Genomic DNA, 14381 nt, shown 5'->3' with positions numbered 1-14381 from the left:
ACTGTCGTCCTGCATTTGGGTCCAACTACCCGCACCCTGACAGTACTGCACACAAAAACGAAGTGTCTGACCACTTATGACCACACGCTGGATAGTCCACATAAGAAAAACACAAAAACAATGTGTCCGAAAACATATGACCACAGGCTGAATAGTCCACGTATAAAAAGCATGCACAAAAACAAAGTGTCCGAAAACTTAGAAAGGGAAACTCCAGAAGGCTGAGCCTTAGAGGCTGCCACACTCTAAGTCTGAGTGAGTTCTGACCTCGAAAAGAGTGGGGAGACCAGAGGACTCATATAAAAAAGCAATAGCATCCACAATCCATCTGCTGAGCATCTGCTTGTTTGCAGGGAGGTTCTCCAGGGCCATAGCAGACAAACAGCTGCTCCAACATCCTCCACAGTTCTGCTTTGTGGACATATGCTCGCACTAGACACAGTCCTTTTAGGTCTCCTTGTCTGTGACCTAAAAGGCAGGAGGAAGTAATGCCTGGAGCATAGCAGCTTGGAAACATACCCTTGTCTAGGGTAGAGGAAGGCAATGGCCATGCCTGAAGTGAATTCCAACAGGGTGAGTCATAGGTGCCTTTCTGTGGACACCAGGATGGCCACGGAACAGCCAATTTCCCTAGTGGTCTCTTTCAAAGCCCTAAGAGCTAGGTTGGAAGCCCAGCAGAGCTCACAAATCTTCTGACTGCCTCTCCCATGTTCAGCTTTAGCAGCAGGTCTGTCTGATAGGCCTGCAGCACAGCCATGGTGTGCGTCGTTCCTAAAGACTGCCTACTAAGCAGGTCATGCCACAGCACCCGGGGAGAGATAGCCAGCCATCATCTCTTCAAAACGGGGCATCGTCTCATAACTGCACTTTTTCATTCCGACTATGTTGGAATACAGGGAGACTTTGGAGCTGAAAAGGCGAGTCGAATAAGGGTTAACCCTTGTGTGTAGGTAGTGATGCGTGTTGCAGGAGGGTGCTTGTTGAGTTTGCTGGACAGGCGAGCCTTCTGCTGATCAGCCGGCCACTCAATGTCGAGTTTGGCCACGGCATGAGTCATCACCTCCAATAGCTCCTCAAAGAGGAGAAGAGGCAGAGCTGTGCACTCTCCACACAAAGGGAAGAAAGCGCTGAATGCCAGAAGAAGAAATGGCTAGGCCCGTCTCCAAACCCTCTGATACCCTCTGTTCGCAACCACATGCAAGCGCAATCTGCGCAGTCAGCTCACTTGAGATGCTTTGCTCCCAGGCAAGCGACACATAGGCTGTGCATATCCCTCCCCCGGTAGCAAGGAGGAACACACAGTCGAAACAAGTGCTTAGACTTTTTAGTCGCTTTCATTTTTCTTTTTTTTTTTTCCTTTTTTCCCCCCTTATTTTTTTGGCACAAACACACACACAGAGTGCTTTCTGAACAAACAGAAGCTAGTGCCGGCTTCACTCCATATGCTTTTTATAGCTTCCTGGTTGTGACATCACCCATCCGGTGATGCCACGCTTTCCATTAAACTGATTACACAAGTGATTCAGAGCATGGACAATGCTGAGCATTCCCAAAGCATAGTTGACGCACTTCGAGTTCCTCAAGGGGAACTTGATTGGTCTTCTATAGAGCTTGATTTAAATCAAGACCTAATCAAGCCACATTAAAAAAAAACTACTTTTTGAATGAGAATTTCAATTTTATACATGGAATGGGTTAGGGTTAGGGTTAGGGTTAGGGTTAGCACTATACAGTATAGTTTTTTTTTTAGAATATATTTTATTTGCCATTTAGAGATAACAGGATAAGATTTAAAAACTAGTAGTAATATTTAATAGTTTAAACTGGTCTGTTTCCCAGCTCTTGGTCTAGATGAAATAAATGCAGGTGTAAAATTATATGTCTATCTTGCTATGAAAGTTAAAAAAGTTTCTGGTCTTTCTCTGCTCCATGTAGAAGGAACCACTAAGGACCACTTAGGTAGTAGATTATTACAAGATTTCACTACAGAAAATACAATATCCTGCTATATGAGTATCGGGTTCATAGTGGTCCCTAATGCCTTGCTGGATGAGGTGAAGCTTGGTCAAACTAATGCTTGGCAAATAGGTTAGTGATGTCTGCCCTCTACTGGAGCAAATCAGCGAAATACAGCTAAATATTGTCATAGAGGTGGATGAACTGCTACCGCATTAATTCTAATTCATACGAACATAATCAAGTTATAACCGATTGGAGGTACAATTTATTGATTTCACTTTATTATATTTATATATACAAATGTATTAGTTTTTTAGTAATTATCTGAAAGAAGATGTAGGAAGTAAAACACTGGAGAAAAATTAAAAAGATAAATAAAAATGTAAATGTAACAAAAAAAAAAAAATCAATTTCACAGATTTAACAGTTTTATTTGTAAAGCAAAAAAAGAGTTCAGTTACTGTATGCAAAGAAATTTAATGGTAATTAATTTACATACACACTAAATAAATTAATTACCATCACATTCAAAAAATGTTTTAACCCAGCCATTATGGATGCACAAGCCAGTTCACTCTTAGTGCCAGTCCCAAGCCCGGATAAATGGGGAGGGTTGCGTTAGGAAGGGCATTCAGCATAAAACATGTGCCAAATCAAATATGCGGATCAGAAATCATAATTTCATACCAGATCGGTTGAGGCCCAGGTTACCAACGACCGCCACAGGTAACGTTAGCCAACAGGGTACCGGTGGAAATTGGGCTACTTTTGGCTGAAGGTGGAGAGGCAGATGTACAGGACAGGGGGTATGGAGAAGGTTGATCCGCTGTGGCGACCCCTAATGGGAGAAGCCGAAAGAAGAAGAAGCTTGGTGTGTCAATGCCCTTACACACACAAGCAAACACACATTTCTATATCGGTTCAGTCTCTTTAAGCTGGCTCTTGGTGTAGTGTATAGACCTCAACTCTTTCCTCAGTGCACCTTAATTGTCACACAGAGGACAACACCTCACAGGCTGTCTCTCTGTCCTTCCTCTCAGCATGCTCCACTGTGAACGCTGGCTGCTTTATCATCAACTGAGTTTGGTCCCTGGAGAACGTGCCTGGCTCCATGCCTTGGTACTGAGCAGTGGAAAAAGAGGTCCTAGAGATAATGCTGGCATAGTGTTTCTTCAGATCAGGATCTGGACAGAACAGGTAATCGTATAGGGCTGCTGCCAGAACACCTCCCATTAACGGACCCAACCAATACACCTGTCAGAGGAAGTGTTTGAGAAAGAGATACTCTTAGAAGAACACAATAATGTTTGTACACAATGTTTGTAAAGACATTCCTTGCCATTGGTTTACGCTAGAATCAAAACTTAATTGGCATAAACAACCAAAAGGAACCTCTCTGAAACTAGCACCAATGTACACAGGGGTCTGTCCAATAAGTGGCATCTGATCAATGTAGAGCAATATAACATTCACATATTTTGTCTTTAAAGACCACAGTCTTTACTGATACCCTAAAGTCCTTGAGAGTAGCTTGTAAAGCATTGCTTTGTAATTCTTTGCCTTTTACCACATTCTTTTCTGAGGAAGTCGTTATTACTGACCTTCACTGTCAAACATGTGGCCTCAGAATAGAAGCTTTTTGTTCCTCTTCACTCCTCTTCTGAGTGTAACACCCTCAGACAGAAGCTCAGCACACCACACATACATATGGCTTAGATCCTTATGTAACAGTGTCCTCAAAATGTCTGCATGATGAATCTACCTCAGACTAACCTTTAATAAAGGTTAGTCTCCATTTATAGGGGATTTAAATTATTATTATTTTTTTATTTTTTTATTTTTTTTAACAAAATGTAACTTTATTTACAAAACGTCCTTCACATGAATGTAGTTTCTTTGTGTTCACACAAAGTCATCTCTTCCAAATCTGGCTCCCAGTCTGCAAACAGTGTTGTGTGTGATGTGCTTGGCATATATCTTGTTAAATTCTATTGCAACCTCATGATGCCGTCCTGATTCAGCCATAAAAATGATTTCTCCTTTTGTCAAAGGCATTAAATCTGGACAAATATATAATGTAAACTATGAATGAACAATTTTGTGTATGCATTTTTTACACAATTTAGAATCAGAAAAATAAACAGAAAAGCTTAATGGCACAAAGTGTGCATGAGTAAGTTTGCATGAAGTACATCATGCTGGCAAACAAACAACAACAAAATAACACACCCAGTGGTTTTCCCAATGTCCTGTGATGACTGCAGGACCAAATGAGCGAGCAGGATTCATACTGGCACCGGTGTAGGGGATCTAAAGGACCGTGCACAAATACACAAACATACACACACACACACACACACACACACACACACACACACACACACACACACACACACACACACACAGACAGAGTTACACTTGAGCTCCTGAACTCAAACTAAAAAAAAATATATTTATTGGGTTATCTGTGGACTGACAGTGTATCTAATTTTAGTACATTTCTAATTTACAGCATATTATTTATTTATAATTTTTTTTTTTTCCAGAAGATTTCATAAGAACACAAGTGATCTTTACCAACATCTGTCAGCTGATGCATTTTATGTCACTTCTCATATATAAAAAAAAAAAGTGGTGGTATATTCCTGTACATCCTACAACTAAGAGCGGTAGCTCTCAGTTTAAGACATTGGACAAATTCCAGCGTCAAGGCCCATAACCCTCGACTGCTCAGTTGTATAAATGAAGCTCTGCTAAATAAAGGCACCTTTCAAATTCCATAAATATAAATGTATGTGAGTATAAATACAAATTGCGTTTGAATACACTTAAATGTCTTAACAAACTGAACTGTGAGAACTAAATTGTAATTATTTATACAATTCAGAGTTTCATTCTACTGGAGAGAAAAAAGTAATTTATTGCACTTTAAATTGTAGTGAAGCAAAGGTAATAATAATTTACAATAAACCTGCATTAAAATTCATTTAAACGACACACTTGCTTGTAATGTTGTTTGCAGCCATGAGCACATCAGAGTGAGTACACTCATGTGACCGTTGTGTGGTGTAAAAAAAAAAGTTTGTAATTTTGGAAAGTGGGTGATAATATAGAGGATTTTCTAACAGCTATAAAATGCTCCAGGTACAAATTTCCAAAATTGCAATATTGAAGCATCTCCTTAGTGTCTAATAACCAACAAAGTTCAAGAAAAAATATTTCTACAAGGATAGAAATATGTAATCCTGCTATGCATGACTATAAAGAGAAAATGAGGGCAACTTTCATTCTTAGCAACACCCTTAGGTGCAGCAAGCACACATGCTATCCCCTAAGATTTTCTCATCATAAACTTGATATGAACACTTGGCAGCAGAGCTAGGTTACAATTCTCAAGGGAAGAGGGCTGCTTTGAGATCTGAAAAACACCTGCCACACTTAGACATTGGAAATGTTTAATAAGCTAGTGAGCTACTAGTAGCAACTATTGCCTGCTTTACCTATGTAACACTGTGTGTAACAATATGATTAGACACATGCCTCTACCTCTCTGTGAATCTACAGTCTATAAGTATAGATTATTATAGCTGTAATTATTGCTTAATGCAGAATACTATCCACTATACAATTATCTGTCATGCTTTTTAAATATTTAGTTCTGTTAGTTCTGTTAGTTGACTTAGAAACTTACAGCAAACAGGTGGCCGATGCACACTGACAGGCCGATAGCCAGGGCTGCTGAGCCCTTCAGATCAGTACGCTTTGGGTCGCAGGTAGCAAAGATGGTGAATACAAGCTGAAAGGTGATGAAGAGTTCAACCACCAGGGCATGACCAGCAGATATATGAGTGTTGACCTAAACAGAAGTATAACAGCAATTAGGAAGAAAGAAGAAACTGAGGTGTAAGATTATATTTTCGTTATGTTTAATTAGACAATTCAAAATATCTCTACATAATGCATACATTATAAGTCATATTATATTATAATATTTTATATAGTATTATATATTTCACATATCATAAATTTGATATCTATGCACATGCCATGTCCAGTGACTTGCTGCACATTCAACAGTAAATACTTTTTACATTACAGCTATACTTTTGTTCACTGTGCTAGAAAATCGAATGTACTAAAAATTGAATACACTATAATACTACTAGAAAAATATGGAGGCCATATTGTTAAATTTAATCTTTTTCAGTGAACGCAACTAGGACTACATTTGCATCAATATATTAGCAATATACTAGACACTTATTATATGCTTGCCAGCTTTCCATTTATATACTCTATGGCCGAAAACACCCTATATGAGCACCTGATTATGACACAAATATTAATGGCATCTAACTGACCGAGGTGACCCCTAGGTTCCCTCTCACAACAGGAGGAGTCACACCATACAAGATAGCTGCTCCCACTATTGCCCCAAAACACTGTGCTCCCAAATAGAAAATGCCTTTTGCCAGACTGAGCTTGCGGGTTGCCACCATGGCCACCGTGACTGCTGGGTTAATGTGGGCACCACTGATTTGATTGAAGCACTGGACGAGTGTGGCTATAGACAAGCCAAAACAAAGAGAGATGAGAACAAGGTCTGGAGGATGAGAGCTGTCCTTTGTGGTTGCTGCCCAGTTGATAGTGGACCCCACGCTGACCAGCACTAAAATCAGCATGGCCAAAAACTCTCCAGACACTGCTCGCCAAAAGGCCTTTGTCCAAACACCCTCAAAGGCAGCCATTACTTGATCACATGTGCAGGTGCACAAGGGTTCACACCTCCTGAGAAAAGAGAGAGAGAGAGACAGTGAAAGAAGGATGAAGAGAATATTTAAATAAATGAAGCTTGCAACCCTATTAAACACCTTTGGGATGATGTTGACTGCACTCCAGGCTTCCTCACCCTACATCAGTACCTCACTTTACTAAAACCCTCATGGCTGAATGAGACAATAACTCCACAACCACACTCTAAAATCTAGTGATCTAGTGGAACACCTTCGCAGAAGAGTGAAGGGTAACAACAAATGAGGAATGAATGTGGACTGGAATGAACTTTTGTCCCTATAGTGTCTGGCAGAAGTTGTGGCTTATTGGAAACAACAAAACAAATGATCAGAAGAATACATCCAAGTTTTGTAAGCATTATGTAGAGAGCAAACAGTCGTTTCTAGTATTATTTATCATGGCATAACCTGCCCAGTCACTGTACCTATATTCTATTGAACTGCTCTGAAATGACGGGATCACAAGGTCAAAAATAAATATCCAACTAGCAAAGAACACTTTTGGCAAGTTTTACAAGAGGAATTGGAAAATATTTCAGCTGAATGTTTAGAGAAACGAAATGTCTGTATGCCAGGAATGTGTAAAGCAGTTATTAATGTTAAGGGAGGATTTTTCAATTAAAATAAAAGTTTACATCAGTACATATCTATCTATCTATCTATCTATCTATCTATCTATCTATCTATCTATCTATCTATCTATCTATCTATCTATCTATCTATCTATCTATCTATCTATCTATCTATCTATCTATATCATCAATTAAACTGATACTACTGAATGCTTTAAATCTACCAGTTAGATTGTCTTATAATTGTGATGATTGTAATAACAATCAGTTGCTGATAATAGCATAAACAAATGACATAATTGTTGCATACTACATGAAAAATATTTGAGATTTTGTTTGATTGAAATAAAAAAATTTTGTTTTCCATAACCTGTAAAGTTGACATGGTACTGAAAGACAATATGTTTTCTAGGAATTTATCAAGAACAAGTGCACCCTGTACTGGATACATATAACACAAAAACAGGCTACTTACTGGTGGAAAGTGCAAAGACCAGACTAACCTTAAACAACCACAAAATTTGGTTTGGTTAGAAAACTCCTCTCTCATCCCTTGTTGAGCAGCATTCTCTTCATGAGAATATGTAAAGCAAATATCAGATCAGCCTGGTGATCATTTATCTAAATGCAACTGATGTGACGAGCAATGTGCTCTCTTAGTAATGTGTGCTTCCCCTGTGCATGCATGTGTGTTTTTGTGCGTGCGTGTGTGTATGTGTGCTTTAATTAAGTAGGAGGAGAGCAACATCTCCTCTAATAGAATGAGGGCAAACTTTTACCCTACACAACAAACTCTGTGCTGCTCATTTGCCACTGAGCCTCAGTGGTGACAGAACAGTATACTTGATTATTGTCATTCTTTATGATTGTTCCAAAACATCTGTGCAACTTTCCAGTGAAATACATCTAAAGGGGGCTAGCAGCCCTCAGAGAGAGAGGGAAAGATAAAGATAAAGAGAGAGAGAGAGAGAGAGAGAGAGCGAGAGAGAGAGAGAGAGAGAGAGAGAGAGAGAGAGAGAGAGAGAGAGAGAGAGAGAGAGAGAGATGTACACTGTTGTTAAGTTGATTTTATTGTCTCCATGGAGACAATATTGTCTCCATGGATTTCTTAGTATAGACCCTAAATATATTTTTTCCTAAAATGTAAATTTGAGAAAACAGTCATAGAATAACTGTACATTTGTAAATTTACACTGTTTAAAGCATTTAGTAAATGTAATTATTCAGAGCAAATTAAAGACTTTTATAGCTGGCTGATGAGAACGCATCAAAAAGTCTTTGGTAAATGTCAGTAAATATGAATGTAAATGTATTAAGAATAGTCCTTAAAAACACGCCATCCTGGCATGTATAAACCAGCTACATTGCTGACTGTCCAGGCAGCAGAGGAGGATTTGTGAATGTTAGAAAGTGATAGAAAATTACAGAGAGAGCCATGGATATGTGAAGCAGCACATATAAAAAATTAAAACTTGCTCTTGAAATAAGCTGTGAACCATCCTAATATTCACCTCAAATTTTTACTAGGGACGTATGAGACTCCTAACAGTTGTATGAAAGACACAATAGTCAATAGTCACACTGGAAGTTGAATAGACATAGATATTTGTTAATATTTGTGATTTAAATGTACACAAAACAGACAAGTGTAAAAGACAATGGCAGACAGATACAAGTTTATACATTCGATTTCTTCATGTGTCCCTCACGCATACATTTGCATTAGGTGAGAGATCAGGTTTAATGCTGAAGGCTGCATTTGAAATACTCTTGAGACATAATAGGATATAGCTATTAACTCTTTGCACTGATGTGTGAAACAGGATGCATTTAAAAATGGTTAAATTAACTCAATTGTCTACACATTTACATGCCAGCTCCATGCGGTGCTTGCTGTATAATTTCTGCACTTATTCCATAAATCACAGACACTCCAAAACTTTAACTAAACAGCATGTGTTTGTGGCCTGGTGCTATTATGTTCTCATTATCAGTAGGCTTGCAAACAAGCACTGCTTTGTATACGCAGGCAAATCGGAATCTTCACGCAGGCTTAGGCAATCTGAAAATGTGTTCTAATGAACTTCTTTTCTTATAGTGTTCACACAGTTCTCTTTCTTTTTGCAAGAAAGACACAAATTATCCTCTAACTTCTTTTTTTTCCATAATATAAAAGATTAGAACGCCCTATCAACTCATTATCCGTTGTCCTGGAATGCAGAAAAAAGCATTATGTAACTGTTATATTAAAATGTCTTGTCCTCTAGTGAAACATGGCTCAATGTGCTTAGTGTGCTAAAATGTGGGTCAAAGAGAAAAATGAGTTTTCAAAACAGAACACAGTAATAATGCTAGTGACAAAGAGATAAGACATAGAGATAAAATGATGTTCTGAAAGACAATTTTTAAGCTTTGGTCACTTCTGTCTTTGTGGTATGTAGTTTCACATGTTCTTTCTCTAAATCGCAGCAAGCTGTGAAGCACTGTGAGTTTCAACATCTTTCTAGCATACCAGTTTCAAACAATATCAAATTTGAGGTTGGATTCTGTACTTGCAACCGAATATATCCGATTCATTGGCTGGTGCCATTGTAATGAGATCAATCAATCTTATTCACTTCACATACCAATGCTTTTAATGTTATGGCTAATTGGTTTAAACCCTGTGGCCAGTGTTTCTAAGAAAAAAAGTTCTGCTTTGATTTGATACGGCGATTATAGATGAATGAATGAATAATTTAGAAATAACGGACTTTCTTTAAAGCAAGAAGCATACAATTGCTTTAAATGAAACATGATGTTTATTGCCCACATTAATTTATTACAATTTACACCATAGTAAAGTAGGTTAATTGAAAGCAATATTTTTTTAGCTTGTCAGCCTCAGTAAAACAAAATAATCATTCGAAAACAAAAATCATTGCCTTCAGTTATTATTAAAAGTCATGATTTCAAATTGACTTAAAAAAATTCAATTTTAGTAAGAAAATCTTACAAGAGAAAAGTCTTTTGCAATGTGACGGAACCACAGTCCCAGAGCACAAGGAAGCTTGCCAGGAAGAGCCTAGAGTAAAATACTAGCGTCCCTATCCAAGTGACCCAGAAGTCTCCTGGCTCGTCTGGCATATGTCATCTTTCCAAGTTAGTAAATGTACAGTCATAAACTCTGGCCACTACATAATGGATTCTGGCCATGGATAGTGCATGGCACCTAAGGAAATTCAACTTGGCATCCAACACTGAGCTCAAAACTCATGTGTCGGCACTGTAGAAGCACTGCCTCAATGACCTGGGGCTAAACGATATCTGCCTAGTCTGTTAGGAATTTGACAAGTATTCATAGACACACACACACACACACCTACACACACACACACACACACACACCTACACACACACACACACACACACACACACACACACACACACACACACACACACACAGTGCTGGTCAAGATTGTTTTTGTGTAAATTTTTTAGTGAACTCTTGCAAGTCTCAGCCCTGCACCAGACTCCTACATGAATTCCCCCCATGCTTAGATAAAACAGTGTTTATGCATGTTTGTATGGCCACACACACTACTGATCTCACTATGGTGTGGGTGTTCCAATGCAGGGCCAACACAGGACACCTCACCAGCAGAGGCTGCAATTGACAGAATTTTAATGAGCTTTTATGAAGTCTTGGCAATCAATAAACTGGGTAAATTTTGTGCTTTTGTTTCAAGTGTCTGTCCTGAATGTATTTGAAACCTGAGGTAGGTATACAAGGTGGTATCAAAAGTTTTAAAACTAGCTCTGTTTACAAGAAATGTATCTACAAACCTGATGCCAAAAAAGTTGGGACACTGTACAAATTGTGAATAAAAACAGAAGGCAATAATGTAGGAGTTTCAAATTTTAATATTTTATTCAGAATACAACATAGATGACATATCAAATGTTTAAACTTGTTGTCCCATTCTTGTCTAAAACAGGCTTCTAGTTGCTCAACTGTCTTAGGTCTTCTTTGTCGCATCTTCCTCTTTATGATACACCAAATGTTTTCAATGGGTAAAAGATCTGGACTGCAGGCTGGCCATTTCAGTACCCGGCTCCTTCTTCTATGCAGCCATGATGTTGTAATTAATGCAGTATGTGGTCTGGCATTGTCATGTTGGAAAATGCAAGGTCTTCCCTGAAAGAGACAATGTCTGGATGGGAGCATATGTTGTCCTAGAACTTAGATATACCTTTCAGCATTGATGGTGCCTTTCCAGATGTGTAAGCTGCTCATGCCACACGCATTCATGCAACCCCAAACCATCAGAGGTGCAGGCTTCTGAACTGAGCGCTGATAACAACTTGGGTTGTCCTTATCCTCTTTAGTCCGGATGACATGGTGTCCCAGTTTTCCAAAAAGAAGATTTTGATTCGTCTGACCACAGAACAGTTTTTCACTTTGCCACAGTCCATTTTAAATAAACCTTGGCCCAGATAAAACGCCTGCGCTTCTGGATCATGTTTAGATATGGCTTCTTTTTTGATCCAAAGAGTTTTAGCCGGCAACGGCGAATGGCACGGTGGATTGTGTTCACCGACAATGTTTTCTGGAAGTATTCCTGAGCCCATGTGATTTCCATTACAGTAGCATTCCTGTATGTGATGCAGTATGGCTAAGGGCCCGAAGATCACGGGCATACAGTATGGTTTTCCGGCCTTGACCCTTACGCACAGAGATTGTTTCAGATTCTCTGAATCTTTGGATGATATAATGCACTGTAGATGATGATAACTTCAAACTCTTTGCAATTTTTCAAACTCCTTTCTGATTTTGCTCCAATATTTTTCGCCACAGCATTGGGGGAATAGGTGATCCTCTGCCCATCTTGTCTTCTGAGAGACACTGCCACCCTGAGAGGCTCTTTTTATACCCAATCATATTGCCAATTGACCTAATAAGTTGCCAGCTAATAATCCAGTTGTTCCTTATTTGTACATTTAACTTTTGATACCTGTCCCAACTTTTTTGGAACGTGTAGCTCTCATGAAATCCAAAATGAGCCAATATTTGGCATGACATTTCAAAATGTCTTACTTTCAACATTTGATATGTTATCTATATTCTATTATGAATAAAATATGAGTTTATAAGATTTGTAAATTATTGCATTCCTTTTTTGTTCACAATTTGTACAGTGTCCCATCTTTTTTGAAATCGGGTTTGTATGTTTACGCACTCCTTCAAAAAAGTCCCCTTGCACAGCAATACTTGCTTTCAGGGTTCCCACCACTTCCTGGAAGTCCTCTTTTCGAAGCGTGTCAAGCACGAGTTCCCCTTCAGGAACACAAATGGCTGCGAGATGGACCAGACGCTAGCTTTCTGCTCGTTCAGGTAAGCGCTGTTTCGCTGTGTTTTCTCTGATCAAGTGATGGCTGACAGACAGAGTTTCCGTAAGTGCGTTCATCCGTGTCCGCCTTTCATTACCGATAAGGATTCGCATGATCGGTGTGTTGTTTGCCTGGGAGTGGAGCGTGCACAGTCGGCTCTCGAGGGAGTTGATTGCTCGCATTGTAGCCGCATGGCTATGCGCACGCTTCGCTCCCGGAGAGCGCTCTTTGAGAAGAGCTCTCTCCCTCGCGACTCCGGTCCCGCTCTCGCCGAGGTGAAGCGGCGCCGGCGCTCGTGGGGCTCGCAGGCCGATTTAGTGGCGGGGTTGGAGTCGGATGAGTCCGCTTCAGCTTCGTCGGTTGAATTGAGCTTCGGCTCTATCGGAGAAGCAGGCCCGATGGCTGCTTCTTCTCTCGGTACGAGCAGCGCGGCATTACTTGTCTCTCTTTCCGAGGAGGGTGAGCTGATGGATGCTAGCAAGCCCGTGGAATCCTCTCAGCCTGTGCTGTATGAGGAACTCCTTGAGGTCGTGACATGAGCCGTTGCTAAGCTAGATCTAGCTTGGCCGGTGGAGCAGCAGAAACAGCGCGCACCCAGTAAGCTGGATGAGCGCTTTCTGCATCCTGTGTCACTTCCTCGGCGCCGGGGCCTGCCATTTTTCCCCGATCTGCACGCCAGTTCCTGGGAAAACCTGTACTCAGTGCGTACTTCGTCTCACCACTCCTCGCGCTACGCGACTGTGGTTGGGGCTAAGGCATGCGGCTATGGGGCGATGCCGCGTGTTAAAGAGACGCTAGCCAGCTATCTCTCTCCTAGCGTGGCATCGTCGCTAAAGGCTCCGGTGTTCCCTACTAAACCGCTACGTGCTACATCGGCTTTAGTGGGGAAGGCTTACGCGGCAGCAGGTCAGGCTGCGGGATGTCTCCACACCATGGGTGTGTTACAGGCGTACCAGGCTGACCTGCTACGTGATTTGGATGAGGGACTTAGCTCCGGGGCCGCTGACATTAAGGAGTTAGATCGCGCTGCCGACCTAACCCTTCGGACACGAAGCACACGGCGCGGGCCGTTGGTCGGTCCATGGCGGCCCTGGTGGCCACAGAAAGGCATCTGTGGCTCACCTTGTCTGACCTCCTGGACAAGGATAGAGCTGTGCTCTTGAATGCACCGATGGCTCCTCCTGGCTTGTTTGGTGACACTGTAACGGCATTCGTGAACAGGTCTTAGGAGTCTAAAAAGCGGTCGGCTGCGTTTCAGCAGTACCTCCCTCGCCGATCTCGTGGGGCTGTTCGGCGGCAGCCCCAGCCCGGTCCTTCCGGGCATCGCGAAGCCCAAAAAGGAGCTCTGGGCCCAAAAAGGACCTGAGGGTCACCCTCGCCTCCAGCAAACGGGCTGTGGTGCGGAGATCCCGACGATCTTCGGTCGAGGGGGCGGTGTACACCTCACGCTGCGGTGCCCGCCCCCCTCCCGCGGGTGGTGTAGCATACCAATATCGGGTCCTCCCGTTCGGTCTGGCACTCTCGCCCCGCACCTTCACGAAGTGCGTTGATGTGGCACTGGCCCCGCTGCAGCTCCAGGGCATCCGCATTTTTAATTACATCGACGATTGGTTGATCATGGCTCACTCGGAGCGCCAGGCGATTCGGCATCGAGATGTCGTCCTCGCCTACATGAAGGTGCTTGGGT

The 14381-nt window shown here is 41.2% G+C and overlaps 1 protein-coding gene across 1 annotated transcript; it reads right to left on the bottom strand.

Moving 5' to 3' along the window:
* Positions 1-2742: 2742 nt before the first annotated feature.
* On the bottom strand, positions 2743-8005 carry aqp4 (aquaporin 4). Its single transcript, XM_083562019.1, has 5 exons — positions 7828-8005; positions 6321-6747; positions 5651-5815; positions 4189-4269; positions 2743-3213 (listed from the first exon to the last, which is right to left on the bottom strand). The coding sequence occupies exons 1-5, from the start codon at positions 7872-7874 to the stop codon at positions 2950-2952; spliced, it is 984 nt and encodes a 327-aa protein (XP_083418145.1). The 5' UTR covers positions 7875-8005; the 3' UTR covers positions 2743-2949.
* Positions 8006-14381: the final 6376 nt, after the last annotated feature.

Source organism: Silurus aristotelis, assembly GCF_946808225.1.
Source record: "Silurus aristotelis genome assembly, chromosome: 15".
Classification (NCBI taxonomy): Eukaryota; Metazoa; Chordata; class Actinopteri; order Siluriformes; family Siluridae; genus Silurus; species Silurus aristotelis.
This window is presented reverse-complemented; position numbering and strand designations above follow the sequence as displayed.

Coding starts and splice junctions, on each gene's coding strand:
- aqp4 (XM_083562019.1), bottom strand. CDS start 7,874: ATGAGAGAGGAGTTTTCTAACCAAACCAAATTTTGTGGTTGTTTAAG. Junction 6,748..7,827: donor AAATTTTGTGGTTGTTTAAG/GTTAGTCTGGTC, acceptor CTCTTTTCTCAG/GAGGTGTGAACCCTTGTGCA. Junction 4,270..5,650: donor GCATCGGCCACCTGTTTGCT/GTAAGTTTCTAA, acceptor ACGGTCCTTTAG/ATCCCCTACACCGGTGCCAG.